The sequence below is a fragment of the Perca flavescens genome, chromosome 19, assembly GCF_004354835.1.
Source record: "Perca flavescens isolate YP-PL-M2 chromosome 19, PFLA_1.0, whole genome shotgun sequence".
Lineage (NCBI taxonomy): Eukaryota > Metazoa > Chordata > Actinopteri > Perciformes > Percidae > Perca > Perca flavescens.
Genome location: NC_041349.1, coordinates 24198926 through 24224236, shown reverse-complemented (window position 1 = coordinate 24224236; position 25311 = coordinate 24198926). Strand labels below are relative to the sequence as shown.

At 40.5% G+C, this 25311-nt stretch overlaps 1 protein-coding gene across 12 annotated transcripts in view; it reads right to left on the bottom strand.

Annotated features, from left to right (window-relative positions):
- Window positions 1-25311, bottom strand: part of mark2b (MAP/microtubule affinity-regulating kinase 2b) — a 57585-nt gene that overhangs the window by 17048 nt on the left and 15226 nt on the right. For 7 of the 12 annotated variants that reach the window (XM_028564682.1, XM_028564685.1, XM_028564691.1 and 4 more), the window contains exons 2-15: window positions 14304-14471; window positions 13132-13185; window positions 11174-11222; window positions 10880-10945; window positions 10400-10470; window positions 9976-10032; window positions 7611-7847; window positions 5562-5681; window positions 4973-5102; window positions 4739-4851; window positions 4270-4344; window positions 3839-3896; window positions 3303-3448; window positions 1705-1799 (exon numbers count right to left, since the gene is read on the bottom strand). In XM_028564682.1, coding sequence (XP_028420483.1) covers window positions 1705-1799; window positions 3303-3448; window positions 3839-3896; window positions 4270-4344; window positions 4739-4851; window positions 4973-5102; window positions 5562-5681; window positions 7611-7847; window positions 9976-10032; window positions 10400-10470; window positions 10880-10945; window positions 11174-11222; window positions 13132-13185; window positions 14304-14471 — 1439 coding nt within the window. The remainder of the gene's footprint in view (window positions 1-1704; window positions 1800-3302; window positions 3449-3838; window positions 3897-4269; window positions 4345-4738; window positions 4852-4972; window positions 5103-5561; window positions 5682-7610; window positions 7848-9975; window positions 10033-10399; window positions 10471-10879; window positions 10946-11173; window positions 11223-13131; window positions 13186-14303; window positions 14472-25311) is intronic. The other 5 variants (XM_028564686.1, XM_028564694.1, XM_028564690.1 and 2 more) reach the window with 4 other exon arrangements.

The following is a 25311-nucleotide window of genomic DNA, read 5'->3' as shown; positions in this document are numbered from 1 at the left end:
TCAGCCTGAACATGGACTCAATTTAGTCATTTTTATTATGTTGTAGGTAAAGCACTTTGTTGGAAACGAGGGGGTCATTTGAGACAGATTCATGAACAGGTAGTAAGGTAATAAAGCACTAATGATAATGAACATAGTAGGGATTATGGTTTGGCTTAATGTTTAAAGGTCCCATGACATGGTGCTCTTTGGATGCTTTTATATAGACCTTAGTGGTCCCCTAATACTGTATCTGATGTCTCTTTCCCGAAATTCAGCTTTGGTGCAGAACTACAGCCACTAGAGCCAGTCCCACAATGAGCTTTGCTTAGTATGTGCCATTTCTGTGTGTGAAGCTATTGAGGAGGAGAGTGGGAGGGGCAAGGTGGAGGGTGGGGGTGTGGCCTTGACCAACTGCCACTTTTCTCGTTTGAAAGCCATGATGTCTCTCTCTCATGGGTTGGCCAAATTCTCAGGGCGGGCAAAGCAGAGAAAGGGGAGGTAACCTTGCTTGTTATGACCTCATAACAAGCAGATTCCAAAACGGCTCATCTGAGCTTTCCTTTCCTCAAAGGCAGAGCAGGATACCCAGGGCTCGGTTTACACCTATCACCATTTCTAGCCACTGGGGGATCATAGACAGGCTGGGGGAACGCATATTAATGTTAAAAAACCTCATAAAGTGAAATTTTCATGCCATGGGACCTTTAATGCTCGTGAAAAAGCACACAAAGCTTATGGCTGGTTAAGCATGAGTGATTTGTACGTTGTTGTATGTGTGGACACATAAGGCGTATTCAACACCAGAGGCTTACAATCGCGGACGACTGCGCTCAACGACTTCACTCGACAGCTAAATTTACCACGTGAAGGTGTTTTTATGGCCTTAAAATGAATATTAGAAAGTACACAATCAGGCAACTCAAAAACGGACAAAAGGTTGTTTTGTCCATTGGAATTCTGGTTGAGGAAGAACATTTAGAAAGGATGAAATGAGAAAGGGGAAAAGGGAGGGCATGTCACACTCAGCAATATCCCAAATCCAGTGAAAGACTAGTGAAAAAGAGGAGAGCTTGATTTATGACTAAACCCAATGGTAGACATTATGCAATTTATTTTATTTTCTCCACAATCCCAGCAATCCTGCTTTTTGGTCTTCTGTCGGATTTTGCACCTGCTAAAACCTTTAACCATCTATCCCTGATTTGCCTTCGGGCAAAAACTTTGATTTAACTACAAGTTTGGGGAATTCAAAGTAAATAAGAACATTTTAATAAAGGAACGGAACAGAAAGAAGGATAACAGTTTAAAGGACAAATGAGGTCTTCATGTGTTGAACCCTGCCCCTGCTCTGACTGGCAGTCCTCCATCACACCATCACGGGTAATCTGTAATCTACTGGAGGTTTGGCCTAAATTCCCAAAGGGAGTCTGATTTCCTTCTCTAGGAGGGCTCACCCCATCCTGAGGGGAAACTGGGGGCCTCCCTGAGCCAGCTGGCTGAGCTCAGGAGAGTACCAGCCAAGGTCTGGGATTCAGTCACTGAGACAGCTGTGGAACGGCTTCATTCACAAACCATGGTGAGCGTGTTTATAGTACGTGTAGCAGTGCTGCCTCACTGCAACTACTTGAGTTGCCGGTGATGAGAGAGAAAGACGGTACGTGAGACAGTTTGTATGCAACTGTAATTTTTACATTGTGTGCGGGTGCATATGTGTGTTTGTACCTGTCCTTGCCGTTCTGGATGCCCTGGCCCAGCGTGGCTCTCTCAGTCAGAGGAGAGTTCCGACTGCGACTAGTACCAGTGGACAGGATGCTATTCTGAATGGAGAGAAGAAGAAAATATGAAGAATGTTAAAAATATAGAAAAGTCAAGGATTGAGGACAGAGTTAAAGATGGTGAGAGATCAGTGTAGTGGTCAGAGGATGATGAAATATTATTACTGGAATAGCCCCAAGCAAGCGTCCCGATCAGCTCGGATGAGTGACCTTAATTGGCCAACATTAATTAAATTTTAACCAAATCTGGCCTCAAGAGTATTTCCTGTGACAAATTTATTGTTATTGTTATATATGCAATTACAAAACCCATTTTATTTTCACCTCAAAGAAATTCTTGAATTGTCATTTAAAGGCACTGCCCTCCCACACAGGTGTATTCCACTGCCCTGACACATTATCCATCTGCTCAGGTTGAGGTTGGGTGGTGCTATACCAGGAATTGCACAATGTCACCTAAGTCCACATACTAATAAAAATGAGAAAAGTCTAAGCTGTCCTTAGTCCGCCCACATAGACCTGAGAAGAGGCCTTATCAGGTAACTTAAATGAAAACTGCTGTGCAGGTGAACCATTGGTGTGTAAGGACTTTAAATTTCACATACTGCATTTAACACAAAATCTATGAACCATTTTAGTAAGGAGACACAAAACAAACTGAAACACATTTCCTATCATTTCTAAAATAAAAATAAAATGAAGTTGTAAGTTTTTATACCCGTAACACATTTGTTGGTAGGTTTCATATAGAAAGTGTCATCTGTTTTATATTATGTATTTAGTTGACGGACACTGTTGAGGTTATAATACAGCCTTGGGTTCCTAATTGAAAATGAAATCATGGCTTAATTCCATTTAGCTGTTGCAGTGTCAAGACCCTTGGTATTAATGCTGGCCCATTGTCACACTGGTATGGCTGACTGGGACACTTACATGTAGAAATCATTTACGTTACTTGCAGCACCTGTGTTTTTCTTACTACGACAAGTCAAAGTGTCTGCTGTGAAAAAGGCCTATATTTTTGCTTCAACACCAAGATAAATAGAATGACAATATTTTGGGTGTGTATAACTAATGCACTTAAACTGGACAAATATAAAAAGTCCAGAAATTGGCATTAAATAACTGTAATGTTGTGAGACAAGGAAAAGGCCTCATTTGAGAAGACCAAAACCCAAAGATGGGTTATAAACATAAAAGACCATCATAGTAATATGGCCATTTATTTCGATGAGTTTAATTATTAACTGGCATCGGTTTTGATCTTTGGACCATAGATTAAGATAATATATGGCTGACGTTAGCTTACACTAAAGAGCAACAATGATCCTCCCAATTAAAGTTATTTTTTTGAATTTCTCCAACATTTGAGGAAAGGGGTTTCATCACAACAACTGCAGTGTGTATTTTTGGATCTGTGCATCAGTATTTGTTCATATTGGTGATGTGGGAACCACAACTTACAAATGTACTAATTTGAGTGCGCTTTTGATAGAAATTGTGAGTTGCAAATGTCATGTAAGCAGTGGTGGGTTTTTGTCTCACGGTGGAGGGCGTGGCGCTCTTCTTGCGGTCAGAGGGGACCAGAGGACTGGCCGGCACCTTGGTAGTGGAGCTGCCTGAACCTTTCCTCCCAGAATCTTCCCCTGCAGTCCGGTTGTCTGATTGACCCCCCCTCTTAGAGTAGGAGCCTAGAAAAAGAAAGCGTGCATCAGAAAAGGACATCACTTGCTGTGCTCTAACCTGAGATATCAGGTTCTCTCCCTTCTATTGTACATCACCCAGCCCATCTCTCTTACTTCAACCTTTACTCAAACATATATCAAGCCCACCTGTCCCCTCTCCATTGTTATTCAGCTTTTCCTCTTTTTTTTAATCCACTCATTTCATACAGGTTTTATTCAATTATTTTCTCCACCTGCCTCACTGTGGCAGCACATGTAAAAAATAACTTTGAACGATCTGCTGGCAGGTCACTTCCATCCATCTCAGTCCCATGCCCATCTCCCCCCACTTCTGCTAACCGTCTCGCACACACACCAGCTTCATCCCCCTTCCTCTCGGACACACACCAATCTCACCCTGGTCAGTGGCTCTGCGGTTCTGAGGCTTCTGGTTGGACGACACACTGCGCTGTACCTTAGAGAGGCAAGATGGACACACAGGTCATTGTGGTATTCTTTATGTCACAGAGGGTGTTCACACATTCGGTTGTTAAGTATGCTAGCAGAAGCTGCATTAACAGTTGCTGTTAATCTATAGGGCCATTCACACATGAAACCTACAACAATGCCAAGTTCAAGCATCTGGAGGAAGACACTGTTTGCTGTGGTTCACGTGTACCTGTATGTAGGTCAACAATCTAAAACCTAAAAAATGAGCTACAGAGTAGATTTCCAAAGTGCCTTTGGTAGATATATGAGGTCAAGTCAGTGCACTTGTGTCACTGGCCGGAGACGGGCTGGAGACTTCATTATGTGTTAGCAGAAGACATTATGTGTTCTCATTGTACCTTGTGAGGCGGGGAGGGAGCGTTTATGTTGCTTACATCACTTCCTTGCCGGGGCTTGATGCCACCTTCATCCAGCTGAGGGGGGTAAAAAAAAAAAAAAAAAAAAATACAAAATCTGAATACATGGTTATCAGAAGGAGACACAGGGAGACTGTGGTGTGGGTACAACAAACACAAAAGGACTAAAAATAGTTGTGTTTTTTTTAATAGTGGTGTTATGAGAACAAAGAAGTGTTTTGAGCATAAATATATGCGATCAAATTCAGAGATCACAGCAAATTGTATGTTCTGATGGCTTGCGTGCAAAATAAAAGTGAAGCCCTACATTTTCTTGTATATAATGAACGTACAGGCAGTTTCCTGTAAAACATCAGTGTAAATGCAGCTAAGAGAGCTCTGACAAACCAATAATAACTGGCATGGTACTGTGTAAAATAAAGGCTGTAGGTATGAGAAAGAAACAGTGTACCTCAGAATTCCTATAGTCCAATAGCAGGTACGCAGCCATCACGTCATTGTACTTCTGGTTCACCAGCGAGTCCTGGATCTCCTCTTGAGAGAATCCCATTGTCAGCATGATGTCTGCAACCACAAAACCAGTTTTTAAATTAGAATTAAAAAATTATCCTTGTGTGTGATTGGTGCAAAAAAACATCTGTACTCAAGTGTGGCTGTGCGTGGGTGAAGAAAGAAATACATTTACCAATTTTGCGAGCTGTTCCGTTCCTACCTGTCCGCCTGGGGTCCTTATAATCTGGCTGGGGTTCGATGTAGGGTTTAAGCTCTTCCTCCTCGTGGCCCACATTCATCCACCGGTCCCTCATTATCTGCTGCTGGGAGCAAGCCACACAGATAGATATAGGGAGACATGAGATGTCAAAGACAATAGGAGGGGCACAAAGCAGAGGAGGGAGAAAATGTTAAGGAATGAGAGAGGAGAAAAAGATTATTACTAGAGTCTCCTCAAGACAAATTGGCAACACAATGGCAAAGATGCATAAGTCAGCTAAACACAACGTTATTCATCTGTTTACTCGACAATATTCAGTTTTTCTAATGGGCATAGTCAGGTTTATTTTACTTCTAATATGCAAATGAATCTTCCTTAAGAAGTAAAAGAGGGGCTTTAAATTGAAGGCACGGCTACACTTGATGAAAACCGAACCATATTAATCTATTGGCTGCTTAGAAATGTAGACAAACTGTTTCACTTACACATGCCTTGAGCATCATTCAAGATCCTTCAATGCTTTGTGTCAAACCAATGTGGGTTATTTATTTATTCAGCGTACCTCGAGGCTGCCTCTTTTGGAGGGGTTCAAAATGAGGAACTTTTTGAGTAAGTTCTCACAGTCGGTGGACATGTAGAACGGAATCCTGTATTTACCACGCAGGACGCGCTCTCTCAGTTCCTGGAGATGGACAAGGACATGAAAAGTCAGCAGCAGACACTAAATATCCACCTTCAAAACATACACACAATCCTTTTTCGCTCACATCCAACTTCTCATCAATGTGTAGGCTGCACCCCAGACTATACAAATGTTATCAGCAATTTAATAACAATGAGGGTCTATGAAACAGTATTTGATGATTAAGGATATGACCCTGCATCTCATCAGTATATATAGCTTAATATAATATGGCCTGGGTCAGCCAACAGCAACCTTAGCTGTGGTTACACCCCCAAATGATTCATAGTTTTGTTAAACAAGAAACGCATTCACCCAAACACAAGCTGGTTAGCATTTCAAAACGCTAAGATTCTATCTCGGTGGTAGTATAGTTTGTGGGTGACATTACCAAAACATATTATTCGCACACTTTCTGGTATTTTGATGATGTTGATATTAGATTTTCTTCAACTGCCTTATAGTGTCTGTGATATGTGATAAATTCAACATAAAGCAGACGTTAACAAAGGTCAGCAGGCACAAATAATACAGCCCATTACAATGTTTGTAATATACTTCAGTGGCCTTTATCCACCAATTACATTTTAGTATTGTGCCACTGAGCTTTTTAACCTCTTCAATGTCCCACTGGAGAGGTCTTAATAATTTGAATTTATTGAGACACTGAGGGATAAATGCATGTAGTGACAGGTAAAGTACGTAACACTGCTTCCAAGAAGCTCACAGTATATCGTGAGGCATTGAAACTGCATACAAATCTATCAAATTGAGAAAACAGAGTTAGGGCTTACAAAATGACATTCATAATTTGACGTGTTAACAACATTCACATTAAACTAGCTCAGTTGTACATTTTAGGGCTGCACGATATGAGGAAAATATGCGATAACGATATTACTTTATAAATAAACAGATATTAAAGTGTATCAGTTCAGCATTTCTGCTGCTTTCAGTATTCTAAAAAGGTAGCGTCCAACATTGTTTTATTGAACAAATTGAACATTAAATTGAACTTTTAAAAAAAACTAAAAAAGAATGACACATTAAAAAGTGCAGTTTGCTGGTGCCTGGGTGGCCTAGTGGTAGAGCGAGCGCCCATATATAGAGGCTCAGTCCTCAACGCAGAAGTCGCATGTCTAAGCTGTCACAATAAAGGCCTAAATGCCAAAAAAAATAATCTTAGAAAAAAGGTGCAGTTTGCTACTGATATTTTCTTTCAACTAACACAAAAAATCTGAGTGTCATTTGCGATATGTCGCTGCCTTTGATGTGTATATTGCGGCAGCTAATATTACAATGAAAGAAAAAAGAAAAGAAAAAACTATATGGGGTTATTGTGCAGCCCTAGTATATTTTGCCTTTTATTGTAGCGAGTGAAATCAGAAAGCAGTGAGGCTTCTATCTGTTAAATAAATAGTAAGAGCAGTAATGAGGTGTTAAACAAAACTCCACATAGCAGGAGGGAGCCCAAAGGCATAGTCGATAAGCCAGGCATGTTAATATCAATATCATCACATTCAATGTTAGATCGCCCACCAAAAATGTGTCTGCACTTCCAAAGTGACTCATGTGCGTACTGAGTGAATGCAGAGGTGATAGGTGGTAGGAATACTTGTGAATAACTATAGTTCACTGAGAGCATTACATTGTTTTTGTTTGGGGCATCACACCACCAAACCCCATTTAAAAAGAGAAAGTACTTGGGTTGACATTTAATCACATTTACACATTCATTCTCTGTGGAGTTCAGTTTCTGCATTCTGTAGGGCAGGAGGAACAGAAACCAGCATGACAAATACTACAACCACCCACAGAATACAGAAATCTGCATTATATAACACACACACACACACGCACGCGCACACACACACACACACACACACACACACACACACACACACACACACACACACACACACTCCTGACCTTGAGATTCTGTCCATCAAAGGGCAGCGAGCCGCTGACCAGTGTGTAGAGGATCACCCCCAGGCTCCAGACGTCCACCTCAGGCCCGTCGTACTTCTTTCCCTGGAAGAGCTCTGGGGCAGCGTAGGGTGGAGAGCCACAGAACGTGTCCAACTTGTTCCCCAGAGTGAACTCATTACTGAAGCCAAAGTCTGCTATCTTGATGTTCATGTCTGCATCCAGCAGCAGGTTCTCTGCCTGTAGACAGATAGTGTGGGAGAGAGAGAAAAGAAGAACATTATTATGATGTAGAGAGCCGGAAGGTTGTGGAGGTAAACAAGAAGAAAAATGCAGAGAAAAGAAAAGATTTTAAATATGCTGGGATTCTTTTTTTTTTTTACTGAATACATGTGCCAGGAAATGATACACAAATACTGAATATTTGCTTTTGTGTGATATGGTAATGTGATATTTCATTTTTTCAAATAGGGAACCTCTTTTTGCACTCTTTCCTCCGCAGGAAGGTCAGAGCTACTGTACATAAAGTTTAAAGCTAGCTTGTACAACAAAGTTGAACAAATAGGCCACCCTGTCATCCAGTGTCAGTGTAACAAAGATTTTCTCTGACATACAAAGGAGTTTGAAGATAATATATTCCACAGACCGTTGTCTGAAACACCGTTCTCTGGGAAAAAGAAGCTGCCAAAGGGGAGCTGCCACAGTTTATTCCTGTGTGTTTGTATCCCTCAGCCTAAAGTGAGCTAGTGAGAAAGGAGGCTGGGGTTGCCTAGCAACAGGTGCGCTCTCCTTTTCACTTGCTCTGAATACTGGCGCTTCTGTGTGTTTGAGTATGTGTGTGTGTGTGTGTGTGTGTTAAATCCAACACTGACATCATCTCTAGGCCCTCACCTAAGAAATAAATGAACACTGGCTTCTCATTTTTTGTCAACAAATGCAATCATCTATAGCTAATTAACATAAACACTTTAAGTTGGCCAAATAACTAAATTAAACTCTAGGGGCCAAAAGTTTAGTAGACAGCAGTATAAACCATAACCAGACACAGTTTTTAGCGGTGATCCAGAATGAAAATCTGCGGAATTTAGCGGACTGTTTTTCTGCCTGGGGTGAAGATCTGTAAACATTCTGAGTTGTATTTGAATTTTTTGAATGTGTTGAAAATCTGCGAAAATTATTGCTGGGCAATATATCAATATATGAGGCTAGATATCGTCTTAGATTTTAGATATTGTAATATCGTGATATTATACAAGTGTTGTCTTTTCCTGGTTTTAAAGGCTGCATTACAAGTTCAAGTTCCACTTTATTTATCCTTATAAAAGGAAATTTGATTTGCAGCATGTTATCTAAACATAGTAGAGTGATGTAATTTTCTGAACACACCAGACTGTTCTAGCTGTTCCATTATTTGCCTTTACCCACATAGTTATCAAAAATCTCATTGTGTGCATATTTTGTGAAAGCACCAATTGTCAACCCTACAATATCGCCACAATATCGATATCGAGGTATTTGGTCAAAAATATTGGGATATTTGATTTTCTCCATATTGCTCAGCTCTAGCCCTGACCATAACCCATGCTGGTTTTTCATATTGGGACCCAAACAGAGTGATTTTAGTCTTGCTGTACTGCAGGCTCATCCAAATTTGTTCTTGCAGAGTCGTAGCGACTAGAATTAAGCCTGCTGGATTTCACAATACAACCCACAGATCAAGAGTGATTAGGATAATGTGCAGGATGGTACGCATTATAATAATGAGAACTGTCTGTCCTCCAGGAATCTTATTTGTAAATGCCAACCATTTACAAATAAATGCCAACCATCATTGCCTGTTAGAAGTGTAGAAAATGTTTCATGACCTTGGTCAAAGCATTGAAAAGGTTTATTAAAAAGCCAGAAATAACCATGACTAGAAAAAACTTTGAGATGAGAGGTTAATGTATGGTTACTGTCCCAGTAATCATGATAATGACTTGTCTACAGGTCTGCCTGATGGCACAATAAGAGGATTTATAACTCTGCATAATGCCAGGAACCAAAGTGACCTGGAAGCATTAGACGGGAAGGAAAATATATGAAGAGACCGAAGGAGAAGATTATCCAATAGGGAACACAACTTGAGAATTGTGTGGGTGTACAGATGTATGGGTATGTGTGTTTAAGCACTAGCACTCCAAGGGTGACATTATATCATGACATGGGGGGCAGGATTTGGCCTATGAAAAGAGAGACAGAGAGAGAGAGAGAGAGAGAGAGAGAGAGAGAGAGAGAGAGAAAGAAAGAAAGAAAGAAAGAGAGAGAGAGCAAGAGGGCTTACATGCGCTTTGACACTCAGTTTAATTCAATGTGTGTGTGTTCTCACCTTGAGGTCTCTGTGTACTATACACTTCTGATGGCAATACTGCACCGCTGACACAATCTGGAGAGTGAGAAAGTGAGTGAGAGAAAAGAGGACAAGATGGATGGGTTGAAAGGAAGTAAAAGACACTGAGATCTCTTCATCAGGAAGCAATCACAAGGAAGTATTAGGGATGCAAAATGTAAGCAATAAATTAAGTAAATACTTCTTAATATTTTTTTTTAACAAAATAAGCCTTTCCCTCAAAAGTGCAGCCTCTGCTTCCTCTACTTGTCATTATTCAACAACTGACACCAAGATTATAGATCTGTAAAGAGGCAATACACTTTTAATATTGATCTACCATGCCTTAAAACAACAGCAGCACATACACAAATAACTAGAAAATTACACACACTAATAGGGATTTTCTCCAACACACACAAACCTGTCTGAATTTGGCACGGGCTTCTTTCTCCTTCATCCTGCCATGGGCCACCAAGTAATCAAAGACCTCTCCTGGGAGACGAGAGAAAGAGTTGGAGAGTGGATTTAGTGTTGGAACCTGATACTTGTCTCCTTAAAGCCAGAGTATTAGGTCAATAGGATATTGAACTAAGTATTGTACTTTAAAAACTAAATATGGGCACTTATTTACATTAAATACTAAATTAACAATGTCTAATTTTCAATGCAAAGAGGATATAGATGGTCAATAACTAATAAGCAAAGAAAACCAAACAAATCAAATAAAAACAGTTCATTTCTGATAACATCCCCTTTGGACAAAGTACTAACAAAATACTGAAGAGCCTGTACATTAAGATGGGAGGTAGTTTTTTATTTTTTTTATTTGGGAACCATCTGAGACAAAACATACAGAGTGCCAAGCCTCAGGGGGAATGATTTCACAGTGACATGCACTTACCTCCACTAGCGTACTCCATTACCAGGTACAAAGTCTTCTCTGTCTCTATCACCTCAAAGAGCTTGACTGGAGGTGGAGAGAAAGAAGACAGTGGATTGGAGGGGGAGGGAAAAGTAAAGTAAAAGGGAGATGGGGCAAAAAAAAAAAGGCCAAGACAGTAAGAATGAAAGCAAAAATAAAGAGATAAGAGAGAGAAAAGCACAAGGATTTTAATCATTCGGGTTGAATACAACCTCGAAACACCAATTAAGGTTGGTGTTCAGTGAGTGACGATGGCATTTTAGTGCGACTCACCTATGTTGGGGTGATTCAACATCTTCATAATCCTCACCTCCCGGAAGAGCTGCAAAATAGGAAATCAGAATGTCAGTGTGAATGTGTGTGTTGTTGCGAGTTACATTTATATTCTACACGTTCATGTGCAAATTACTATCTATTGATTTGGCATGCATGTGTCATTGCAAAAGACACCAGAATCAATATTTCTAGTCAGATAAAATTACACTAAAAACCCAAACATTTACTTACCGTTTGAGCATGTGGGTCAAACAATACCAGTTCAAACCCAATGTCTGGCACAATTTAGGATTTCAGAGTTAAACAAACAATTCCCTCAGTCTGACACGATAAGTCAAAGCACTGCGAACAAAGTAATACTTCAAGTCTAGCTCAGTCGGTTTCTGTGGTTAAGGTGTGAAGAGGCACTTTTTTTCCTCCGACTCAGCAGATAAGGTCAAACTAGGCTTACTGGCAAATTATCCGAGAGACGCACTGTAGACAGACAGAACATCTGCTATCCTTCAAAGTAATGCAACCAACTTTATAAAATATAACTTTAACATGTGTTTCCTCTACCATTATATTAGGAGGGCAGCTTTTTTTTTTTTTTTAAATAAATAAATATAAATATTAGGAAATTAACTTGACATTAAAACTTGCCCCTTAAATCATGTATAGATTAAGTGTTGTGTTTCTGAACGTGGTGGTGTTATTTTTGTGTAAAAGAAAAAAAAAAGGTTTGATAGTTTCTTTTCGTAGTTGTTCGCTGTAGTTGTAGCATACAAAGTTACAGCAGGACGCACTTCCAAGAACCGGCACCACCACTGTCACTGCTGTTGCTAGCTAATGAATCTGTAGTATGGATGTAGCTCTGTGACTGCAACAGCTGCAGATTGATTGACAGATGGATGTCATATCATTGGTTGAAATGATGGCGTTTTTCCATTACATGGTACCTGATCAACTCGCCTCGACTCTACTTGCCTTTTTTTGGTTTTCCATTACGATTAAAAAGTCCCTGGTACCTGCTAATAGGTACTTTTTTTTAGTATCGCCCCTGTCGGGGTTCCAAATGAGCTGATGCGATACCAAAAGGGGACGTGAAAACCTGCAGGCTACCGATTGGTCGGAGAGAATCGTCACTAATCACTCCGTCATCATTGCTAGCGACAGACGGGGGTGTCTTGAACAAACCCGCCATTTTTTAATAATTTAGCCAGCGGTGGTTTTTTTGCTGCCTCCAGCTTCTTTTGAAACAAAATGTTTCTTCTGGCTGTGGCAACATACCAGCCACGCTCGCCTTTTTAAAATCTTTTGGGATATATTTGAAAAGAAATGAAATGACTGGGGATGTGATCTAAAAAGGTTAAAAAAGACATTTTGATTAATTTCCCCTCAACTTCCGTTGATAAGGGATAATATCCTGACAATTCTGGTCCTAGTGCACATGGATTTGCGTTTGCATGCATCTTGTGAGTGTGTCTGAGTGTTAGCATTTATCACTGGATTTATGTGTTGGCCCTGTCAGTGTCTTTGTCATGTCTTAACATTTTCTTGCCATGTGCTCTGTGTATCTGCATTTGCACACAAGTATGTATTCAATGCTGTGTGTGTGTGTGTTGAGTATGCAAGCATACATGGTTAGAGAGTGTGCGTGTAAGTGGACAGACCCCACCCTGCCACGATCAAAAGAAGTAATTGCAGCTTGTTTCCTGTAATTAAAACTCTCTCCAAAAACTAGACCACTTCAGAGAGAGAGAGCAAGAGAGAAAGAGAAAGAAAGACGGACAGAGTGAGTGCAAAAGAAAGGAAGAGCAAAAGAGAAAGACACATGGGGCAGGAAGAGTGACTTAAAAATGACTTGAAAATTGGATAAGAAGGACTGAGGTTTGGATTTTGTGCCCATATGTGCATGTGTGTGTGTGTGTGTGAGAGTGAGTGAGTGAGTGAGAGAGAGAGAGAAAGAGACCCACCTTCTGCAAACTGGAGGAGTTGAGCTGTGTCTTATCAATGATCTTTACAGCCACCTAGAAGCAAAACAACATGTATTATTACACTTATATTAACTAAATAATTACATTTCCTGCAATGGGTTTGACGCATCTCGCTCAAACAAACCTTCACAGTCACAGTCACACACACAAAGCTGAAGCATGGTTTATTCTCGTGCCATAATGAGGAGTATAGTTCATAATCCAACAGTGGACAGCAACAAGGGAGACCAAGAGAGAGAGATAAAACAGCAAAGGAGAAAGAGAAATAAGGGGAGGAGAATAAAAATAGAGAAACAGACAGATGGGATAGATTCAAAGTGAGAGATGTAGAAAAGAGGGGATGAAATGGAACAAGAAAAAAAAAAAAAAAAAAGAGAGGACATAAAGAGAAGGTGAGGGAAAAAGAATAATGTCTTAACAAGGACACAGAAAGGGAGGTGTACTTCTTTCTCTTATATCCATAACCATCCTTTTACTGTCAACTAACTCCTTTCTTTCACTCCTCTTTCTGGTTGTGCTTACGATACAACTTTATTGTCAGCCAAAGGCTGAAATTCTTTGTTCATTCTTTGTGCTTGTATGTCTGACTCTCATGCCTTCTGACTCTCCCTTGTTTTCATTTTGTGTTTGTGTGTGTGTGAGTCACATTGAGTGTTATCAGGGTGTCAGGCACAGAGCTGTCACACATTGACAGAGCCCGCCCACCCCTCTCTCCCTCTTGCTCTCTCGCTTGCACACAGACCAAGAGTGGGCCTTAGACAGACCCCGGCATGGGCTCACTGCAGACACAGCTTCCCCCTTAAAGAGACAGCCCACTACATTACATCACATCTGGAATATCCAGTAAGCCAGAGACATTTAGGCTTCTCTATTCAAGCTGACAATGGCGATCTAATCTCCTGCAGCAGATGTACAGTCTCCAAAGCCCTGCAAGCCCAGGATCAGACCAGACCTACTGTGCATCACAGCGTGAACCCTCCCCTATCATCAGCAACCGGGAAGGAAGATTAACATTTAGTCTAAACATTTATAGTGTTTTTCTACTTTGTGTGTGTGTGTGTGTGTGTGTGTGTGTGTGTGTGTGTGTGTGTGTGTGTGTGTGTGTGTGTGTGTGTGTGTGTGTGTGTGTGTGTGTGTGCGCGCATGCCTACCTCTTTTCCGGTGAGTACGTGTCGTGCCAGTTTGACCTTGGCGAAGTTGCCTTTGCCAATGGTTTTTAGCAACCGATAGTTACCAATGTGTGGCTGGTCATCTGTTGTGGTCGTGGCAACGGAGTTCCGACATCGCGGCATGCTGGAGCGACCAGATGACTTAGTCTCCTGAGACGAGAGAAGGCAATATGTAAGCATTGGAGGACATGATGACTTGTAGGCAGAAAGTAATAGAAAGTGACAGTAAAAATGTGCCGGAGCAAAAACAAAAGAAAAGTGCTATCAGCTGTCCTAAACACTTTGTTAAAATCTTATCTATTCCTTAAAGGTCCCATGACATGCTGCTTTTTGGATGCTTTTATATAGGCCTTAATGGTCCCCTAATACTGTATCTGAAGTCTCTTTTATATAGGCCTTAGTGGTCTCCTAATACTGTATCTGAAGTCTCTTTCCCAAAATTCAGCCTTGGTGCAGAATTACAGCCACTAGAGCCAGTCCCACAATGAGCTTTCCTTGGTATGTGCCAATTCTGTGTCTGTAGCTATTGAGGAGGAGAGAGGGGGGGCAAGGTGGAGGGTGGGGGGGTGGCCTTGACCAACTGCCACTTTGCTTGTTTGAAAGCCATAATGTCTCTCTCTCATGGGTGGGCCAAATTCTCTGGGCGGGCAAAGCAGAGAAAGGAGAGGTAACCTTGCTCCTTATGACCTCATAAGGAGAAGATTCCAGATCGGCCCATTTGAGCTTTCATTTTCTCAAAGGCAGAGCAGGATACTCTGTTCTGCTCCGTTTACTAGGGTGACCAAACGTCCACTTTTTACATACTGTCCGGGACATCCGTTTTTTTTTTTTTTTTTTTTTATAAATTCATGAAAATGTTTTTCATGGGACCATTATGCGTGTACTTAAATTGACTGACGCTTTGTACACAATGCTACTGTACTTTGTTGTGTGACGTAATTCCCCAGAGGCTGCGACACGCACATACACAAGGACCAGAGCAGACAGCGGAGCAGCATTGCACACAAAATGCCAAAGCGTTTCCTGCTAAAGATTTGCCACAGTGGTCAGAAAACACAGGTGAGACACTTTGTTTCTCTCACTATGACTCTAGAGTCGTACTCGCTCGCCGTCACTCTCTCACTTAATTCTCCCTCGCTCTATCACCCACTCCCCACACACACACAGACTTGCCGGCTCGACGCACACATCAGCGCACAAGTATTATCATCAGGCTACGGCAAAAGCTCAGCGTGGAGCCTGCGTACAACCATAAAACAAGACTAGTGCAGCTTCACAGTTGAACTGGAAAAAGAAAATGTCCCATGTACCGTCCCGGTCGGGACCGGAAAAGTGGGAGGCGGAGTGCACCGTGTGCAAAGCTGGCACATATGTTTCGGTGTCTTTATTATTTATCTTATTACATTGAAAAAGGTATTAAAAGATATTTTGTTGAAGCCTGATTTTTTTTTAACACAGAAGAGGTCATATTTAGAACATTATTTCATATTATTTAGTTATTTTAAAAGAGAGATTTTATTTTCTTACAGAAGTTAATTTTGCACCATTGAGGCATAATAAAGCATGTTCATTAACCTGTCTGAATTTGTGTCTGGAGGCCGGGCGAGTGTCCTCTTTTTTTGGAAATCAAAATATGGTCACCCTAGGTTTACACCTATCGCCATTTCTAGCCACTGGGGGACCATAGGCAGGCTGGGAGAATGCATATTAATGTTGAAAAACCTCATAAAGTGACATTTTCATGCCATGGGACCTTTAATTGATTTCATGTCCATTTCATGTTTAGTGCCACTGACACCATTTTACATTTCAGGAGTTGAGACATTTATCTCTTAGAAGAGTGGAGTTTAATTAATCTGCATAAGAGATTAACAAAAAAACAACCACACATTAATATTATTCTTTAAGAAAAAAATGAGGTTGGGAAACTCTATACACGCCTCGTCAACATGGCTGCCCCTTCAATGCTATTGAAGCAACAAACAATTTTTCTTCAACTTCAACTGCTGTGGCACTACATCTTCAAAGCATTCAGGTCAGTCCTATGATATGATTTTTTGACATTTATTAATGTGCAAGTGCTGTCCAAGTCTACTGTATTCAGGTATGCTATTCCAGATTTACTGGCCCACATGCCTTTTTTTTTTTTTTATGGATTAGAAACGGTCGGCAGAGAATTGGTCTACAGAGCTAAAGCTTGAAGGGTGTTTCAAAATCTGCATTCTAATCTGGTAGTAGGATTAAGATGGAGACTTGGAATGGACAGCCGATGTGGATCAGGGTTTCCCAGGCTTCTGGAGAGGCTTAAACAGCTAAATAAAATACAAGTGGGTTGGACTTTGTTAAAACAAAGAAAGGTAAAGAATCTTTATTACTCTAAAGCTTTTTAAATCAATCTAAAGCAGTTATTGGAATCTGAACTATAGGCTTATTTGCCATGAACACCATTTTGGGGAAAACAAACCAGTCCACTGCTTTATGCACAGAAAGCTGTAAATAGCTGGGGAGAAAAAAACACTTTGGGCAAAGTTGAGTGAAAAACTGCAATTTTCTTCCATGTTCTGTCTTATTTAACTTGTACTTAAACCTCTTTCTACCACTTATGATGATGGATTGTATGTGTTTCGCTGTTTCTAACATTTCCTAGTGACAGTAATCAAGTTTATAGCATTCCTTTGCTGTACCATTATATCACTTAATATTATAGAGTATATAGAGTTTTTTATGGGATTGCTGCAGGCAAAAATCCTTGATTATGTGGCACGTTTTCTTAAAAAATGCGATGGAATATGCGGGATATTTATGTACTTTTATGCAATGAAATTGCGGGAACTTGCAAAAACTGCGGTTTGATGAAAAAGAGAAGAAGAAAAAAAGTGATTCCCCCAACACCCTGCTTTTTGAGGTTCATGTCGCGTAATTACGTCACTTAATAACGTTGCCATGGCAACAGGGGAAAATGGCTGCTCTTGTGTGAAGTAAAAGCAAAATTTTTCAACTTTCTGCTAAGATTATGTGACTTTTTTGCAACAAAAATGCGGGGATTATGAAATCATGCAAGCCCCGCATATTTTGCGTGGAAATCGGCAATTTATGCGGCGCATTTGAAAAAATTCGTCCCCCGCATAAATATGCAGACTTTGGCTGATTATGCATTGAATTATGCAATTGCATAATCAAGTTTTTCTGGAGGGACTGAGCAGTCAGTGAGAGCCACTGCCATACACTGAAACCATGTAAACAGTCTGATAACAGTGGTTCTGTTCTGTTTAGGGCCAAAGTAAAGATGCTGGGACACTGAGCTTGTGTCTTGATTTTCCTATTGTCACTGGTTTACTATTAATGTTTCACACTGCAGCCAGTCATGGCCCACACACACACACACACACACACACACACACAATCCATCCATCGGTAAGATATTTATATTAGGCTTCAGGCAAATCCAGATATAGAAGAAGAAGATTTATTTATTTATATTAGGACAATGCACATTAATCAACATTTCTGTAAATGCGCCAGTGTTAGCCAGTCGGCTAATTTTCAACTGTAGTCCTAGTTGCATGCATGTCTTTATGTCTTTATATATAAAATAATATTTTACTCCCAGTTCCTTGACTGTGCCTATGTGACTTTACTCTGAACCCCAAGGCCAGTAGTGTATACAAGTGATTTTAATATCTTCATATGGTAGTATGGAGTAAAATTGCTTCCGTTTATCTTACAGCAGACAGTAGGTCTTTCGAGTCATACACACAAGTTTTACATGTTTGGCAACTGCTATTGGGTTTCAACTCCAGGAAAGGGTCACAGCAAGTGTGTGTGTGTGTGTGTGTGTGTGTGTGTGTGTGTGTGTGTGTGTGTGTGTGTGTGTGTGTGTGTGATCTGAGCGGACAGGTGACGGGGATCAGGGTCAGAGGAGAGGACTACTGGCTCCAGGGTGACAAGACGCAAACACGCGCGGTGCTGTGACACAAACACCAGCGCACAGATACAAGAATACACACTGGTGTACACAGACATGCACACAGCGGCATAAATCACACACACACACCTCTCAGAGATTTGACACCCACGAGAGAGACGGTCCAGTGAAATTCACACTGTTGGTGTGGAGCAAAGAGGTTCGCGCAAATCATCTCTCTCTCTTGTTTCAGACAAGTCATTTTATTCACCTAATTATCTCTCTCTAGCTTGAACAAATTAGAGGCTCGCTTTATATCCCAAATTACCCACAGAGACCACATCTTTATCAATATCTTCCTCCCTCCAGCCCCATATCATGGGCCATGGGAAAAAAGGATAACCATGATTACTTCATTGTGTTTGTGCGTTTCTTGCTCCAGATGGTATGATCTAATGTCTGCGTCCCATCCACCCGCTCCCCCACCCACCCACTCATGCTGACAGTGCAGACCTGCACAAAGTGTAAGAGGCCAGATAAAGCTTTAACACAAGCAGGGGAACCTGGATTAAAAACAAATGACAGTTGCATTAAACCCGGAGGACAGGGGAAGGTCCTTATGTGGCCTTGTTTGAGGGGGAAGTAAATTATTTTTATTTTTGGATCGTGTGGAAGGGGGTGGGGGTGGGTGGGAGAAGAGACAGACAACATGTCATATGTGGACACTATTCAAGACAATGAGACCCAATTGGATCATACAAAGCTGATTTCTAGATCAGTGCTCAGAGAAGTCTTTGTGATCTAACTCCCTCTGTCACTCGCTCAGCTTTAAATTGATCTTGCGTAGTAGGGCTGGGCGATAAAACGATAACGATATGTCTCGCGATAGACACGTAATCAATATCAATAGAAAATGCGGTCGATAAAACGTTCGATAACTTGTTTTTCTTCATCAGAAGAAATCAGAGTTTGTGAAGCAAGTTTGGTTGCATGAACGGCACTCACTCTGGTAACCTAGCAACGTAGTGACACTCTAGCAGCCAATCATGTAACAGTATCATGTTTGGTTGCGCCACATCGCTGTCTCGTGTTATTCAATAACAGAACCGGCGTGGAGTGATAAGTGGAAAGTGAGTGCCGCAGCGAGGAAATTGTTGATAAAACAAAGTCAGTATGGCAGTTTTGGGGGATTTTATAAGTCTGACAGTAGACAGACCAATGTCGTCAGACCGTCGTCCCCACCAACACTGGTACTACCACAAACTTGTTTTATCACTTTAGCCGCGCTCACACTTTGGAGCACAGCCGTATTCGCCAGCAACGTCCAACAACATCTGCAGCTGCAACATGGCACAAGCAGCAGACCGCCATGGAGAGGTACTCTGCATCAGCGCCTTACTAAACACTACAAGCAGCAGACCGCCATGGAGAGGTACTCTGCATCAGCGCCTTACTAAACACTACAAGCAGCAGACCGCCATGGAGAGGTACTCTGCATCAGCGCCTTACTAAACACTACAAGCAGCAGACCGCCATGGAGAGGTACTCTGCATCAGCGCCTTACTTAAACACTACAAGCAGCAGACCGCCATGGATAGGTACTCTGCATCAGCGCCTTACTAAACGCTACAAGCAGCCGACCGCCATGGAGAGGTACTCTGCATCAGCGCCTTACTAAACGCTACAAGCAGCAGACCGCCATGGAGAGGTACTCTGCATCAGCGCCTTACTAAACACTACAAGCAGCAGACCGCCATGGAGAGGTACTCTGCATCAGCGCCTTACTAAACGCTACAAGCAGCAGACCGCCATGGAGAGGTACTCTGCATCAGCGCCTTAATAAACACTACAAGCAGCAGACCGCCATGGAGAGGTACTCTGCATCAGCGCCTTACTAAACGCTACAAAGAAATAACGGAGGCAGACATGCTGAGCGCTGTCCAGAAGCCAGGTTACCAACCTAGCACTAAACCTGCAGAAAATAGTTCTTTTCAGGTTTCTTATATTTAACATTTTGCACCATTTTATTAAATTTTATTACACTTTATTAAGCATTTCTTACTTATTCTTTAATTTTGCACCTTAATTTTAAGAGATAATTGTTAAGTGTTCATTGTGATTTTAGACCTATGTTTACATTTTAATTATTTGAGTGTTTTCCCTGGTTGTGTTGACATTTCTGCTTTTATAACTGAGGGGATTATAATCAGAGGAATGTTAAGTTTAAAATAAAAATGTTTAAATTTAATATATTTTTCTTCTGGTCCTTATTTTAAATAGGTCATAAAAATATCAATAATTATCAATATTGACCGATATGAAACACTTATATCGTGATACAGTTTTCAGCCATATCGCCCAGCCCTAGCCTCGAGTTAAAAGTTCACCCTCAACAAAACATTTGGGTTTCCAAAGAGCTTTTAGAAAGTGATAAGGAGTTTGTTTTGATGCAAGTAAAAAAAGGTGTGGGAGAAGATATGCACTCTGAAGATGCTTAGGTATAGTACTTACTTCTGATGGTAGAGGATTAATGCTAATAAACTGCTGTAATATATGGAAAGGATGTCCCTTTCCCTCGGTGCGTTTCCACGCCCATAAATAACCAGGTTACTGTCATTTGTTGCAGTAACCTGATTTCTTAAACCTAATGTATAACGCTTCTGTTATCACAGCAGATTAGAAAAACTTGATTTCTCCAGCTAGATTTCTTCTGGAGAAAGTTAATTTCTTGGCAATGTATACACCTAACCATTAGGGGTGGGAATCACCAGAGGCCTCACAATACAATATCATCACAATACTTACATCACAATACGATATTATTGCGATTTTAAACATATTGAAATATTCTGAGATATATTGCAATTTATTACCTTTTTTCCCCAACTTCAAATTTTTCCCAATTTCAAATGATGTCCTCTTTCAAATGATCTGTTTAATCTAAAAATATACATTTCTCTCTATGTTCACCTCACTTCAATTTTATTGCTGTAAAATGGGATTGTCAAGCAGACAAACTGACCGACACATACATAAATACAGTATAATAAAAGATCAATACTTGGCGTCTGTGTACCGATACAGTATTGCCACGGAAAATATCACGATACTATGCTGTATAGATTTTCCCCCCACTCATACTAACCATTGTTTGGACATGTACTTATGTTCATGACAAAGAAAAAAAACTTGAGAGAGGGAAAGTCTGAGAGGAAAGGGCAGAATTTGTGAACAAAAGTAAAGGTCATTACATGCAGCAATGTGGTCTCATTTTAAAAACCTTTTTATTTATAGTCTGACCAAATTAAAGCAGATACAAAGTAGCCTCTAGAAGTCTTAATAATAGGGACACTCAGCTGAGCTCACGAGCCACAAGATTGTGTTCACGAGAACAAGATGAGACTTTAACACAATTTTAAAGAAAACTTAAATGATGAAATATGACTGGAAAAACAGTCTTATTTGATCGAAAATTCACAAAATGAAAAATGAGCACTGTGAAAGGTTTTGCCACAAACTCAAATGGCTTCTCTCCTGTATAATTAACCTCTTCAGACTTAATAACCATGGCGTCCCTCTCTCTCCTCCCAAAGCTATTAATAAAAAAACTATTCATTTCTTGCACTGCACACTGCACTGTAACTTTTATTCTTGTATTTGTATCTTATTCTATTTAGCCCATTTTATTTTCATGACAGTTTTTAAATTTATCTTTAATGTTTTATGTAAAGCACTTCCAATTGCCTTGTTCCTGAAAGGTGCTTCAGAAATAAAGTTGCCTTGCCCTACAACCTTAAGCCTGTCACCAGGGCATATGAACACTTTTGTCTTGTGCCTGGAGATTTCATTGTACTGGACACATGAGAGAAATTCCGGTTAGCGTGCTGACCAAAGTGTAGATGTAAAGATGTGAAAAATTAACTGGTTTCTGTCTGAATTGGTACAAGGCAGGTTGAATGCGCATCAGCAGGTCTGCGTTATATAGATCACGTTTGGTGTATGAAATGTCTGCATCCTCAACGAAGTTCGTTTTTATAAACTATGATAATTTGGTTGCGGGATCACATCTCTCACCAACGTCCAGGCGCTGCCTCACTCCCTCTTCCTCTCCTTGCAGTTCTCGTACTTATAGAACTGAACATCTAGTAACTACTTCAGCCTACCTTACTTTCGAAACACAGATTTCCACGCTAACCGGAGCAGCTTAGGGCATCAGAGGCACAGCAGCCTTTAGTGGGGTTGTTGATACACGTGGGGTGTAACCAATCAGATGGTGGGTGGGGGCATTGAGCGAGGCAGAGTGGGGAGTACATACAGAGAGGGGGGCTGCATACACTTATTTTCACCGAACATTATAACCAGAGAGCTTTAAATATGTCAGACTTCAACAGATGTTCCCGGTAAAAAAAAGAAGAAGTCAATTACCGGCTAACGGACACACTGATTTGGAGAAGTGCTGATAATGGCAGGCAAAGACACAACTTGAGATGTATACATTGCATTTGAGGGATAACCTGACTGAATGTTTGAAGACAACAACTATCCAAAGGACTTCTCTAGCTGCCCATCACTCTGACAACAAAACCGTCCAACCACACAGGTGTAATGAATTACCTAACCAAGGCTCCTCAACAAATACATGACCAATGAAGGCGCACATTTTTCGGGTATCTGCCGACTGGGACTTCATTTAAAAAAATAAATACAGACAGATCAACTAAAAGTTAATAAAAAAAAAAAAAAAGAGGACACTATCAAAAAAAGGGGGGCGGGGGAGGACATTTACATAAATGTATACTCATAACTGAAACACAAAGCATAAAAAACACCAGAGAGTATAACTTTATGAATGTCTGCAGTGGAAACTGCAAATTTAGGAGATAATGAGGATAATATGGGACAATTCAATTTTGGATTATGCTCTACAAGTTTAATTTTCATTGTATATTTTATAAAACTAAGACAAATAGTTCCGACATTCCTCGTTTCCAAGTAACATGTACAACCTTGGCCGAGTCAGCAGGCTTAACTTTAATTTAGTAATCTACTGACATTATATTGCAACCATTGTATAAAGCTAAAGTTAAAGCTTGTTTCCTCTGAGTTCTTTCCCTCTTCCACAGTCTCCAACTCTTTAGTCCTTCTTCTCTCCTATCCTGTTTCATGTCCGACTATTTTTGTCTTCTGATTCTTCCTTCATTTTTGTGGCAGCTGCCGGCTAGGCAAAACCCCCCAACACACACACACACACACGCACGCACGCACGCACACACACACACACACACACAGTTATAATTATAGATGTGTTGGAGGACAATAAGTGACATCATTGTTTTGTTCTTACATTACTCTCTGATGCTTTGTGTGACTCATGAATGAATACTAACTGAAAACTGCTAACATACCATGTTTAGCAAACAATATACTAACTTAAAAAACTTTGACATATCAGTGTTTCCTCTATGTTGATTTTATAGTGGCGGCCTACCATGGCAAAATTTCTGCCACCACGGTATCAGAAATAGGGCTGGAGTCGCGGTTGCCTTTTAGTAGAACTCTTCAGAGGTTATTGGGCCCGTCCAGTTTAACTCCACGTACTGTTGTGTTGATGTAGTTTATTGTCCAAACGTTCGCTTTCTTCCGAGTCAACTATTAAACAAACAGCTCCACTAAAAACGTCAACGCGTTGGGTCCGTTGTACGTGTAGACCTGTTGTAGATGTTGAGTGCCCTATAGTTCCTCAAAAAATACAGTTAAATCACAAGTGAAAATATGCCTCATTGTGTGTGAATAGAGGTGAATAAATATATTAGTTTGTGTTGCAGCAAAGTGTCAGTTCCGTTTCATACGTAAAACATTTTTGTTGTTGTTCGGACAGACCTGCCCCCACTGCTAAAAAAAAAAAAATCCTAAAGGAAACACGGCATATTCACCAAGGCTGTCAGTTAAACACTGAGTTGAATGAATATGCACTGAAACTCAGGGTTTCTTATTGAGTGGAGATAGTAAAATGGAAACACACAGCTCAAAGATACATACACGTAACCAATCTAGACATTGTTAACCACTTCCAGTTACACTTTTTGGTTTAGTTGGCCAGCATGTGTACTCTTTGGACAAATCTGGGTGGTTTTTTTCCACTAATTTGGAAAGATGTTTAAGAGCTGCTTGTTCAGAGATGGACAGAATTTGTGGCTGACATAGCATAGCATCGCGCTGAAAAGAGGCGGATGTTACCGTGTCCACCTGGGTGTTCCATCACTGCCGATCATAGCTGGAGCTGATAAATATCAGTCATTTGTCACAGGAATGAATGCAGATTGTTCCTTTTCCCACTAAGACAAAAGCCAGTTGTTAGTGGGTTCTAGTGGGTTTCTGTCCAGTGGGAAAGGGGATTTATAAATCTGCGTATAACACAGTAATGTGTGTAAAGGATTTCATTTCTTAAGGGCCTTTGCCAATAAATCTGTCCAGGAGATCACGTAGAACTGGTTATATATGTTTAATAATATAGTCATCATATGCCATAAAACTGGATTATAATCTACATAACTTTCCTGGCCAACACATAAATCAACTACCGGATAGAAATTAATACAAGTACATGAACGTTTATATTGATCACATTAACCCTTGTGTTGTCTTCCCGTCAACCATTAAAAAAAAACACTTGTTGTCCCTATCTCAATGTTTCAGTCACTTTTTTCAAAGTTCTGTATTTTACTTTTTTCAACATTTTAAATTCCACTTTTTCCAATGTTTTGGGTGCTTATTTTTGAGGCTTTTTTTGCAGTCTTGACTGTTTTTACATCGTTTATTTTTGTTGTTGCTTTTTTAACGTTTTGGTGTACTTTTTTTTTGCGTTTTGTTTTTACATTTTCGGCGCTTTATCGATGTCCCATGTTTTCTGATATAAAAAACCTTCGGAAGCGGGTCAAATTTGATCCGAGGACAACATGAGGGTTAAAAAGTTTTAGCCTACACAAACACAACAACAAAACTATTCTTTGATCTAGTTTGATTCTAATTTTGCAGTTAAGTGAACTGACTGTTGACATTAATTTTCAACTCTCTCTCTCTCTCTCT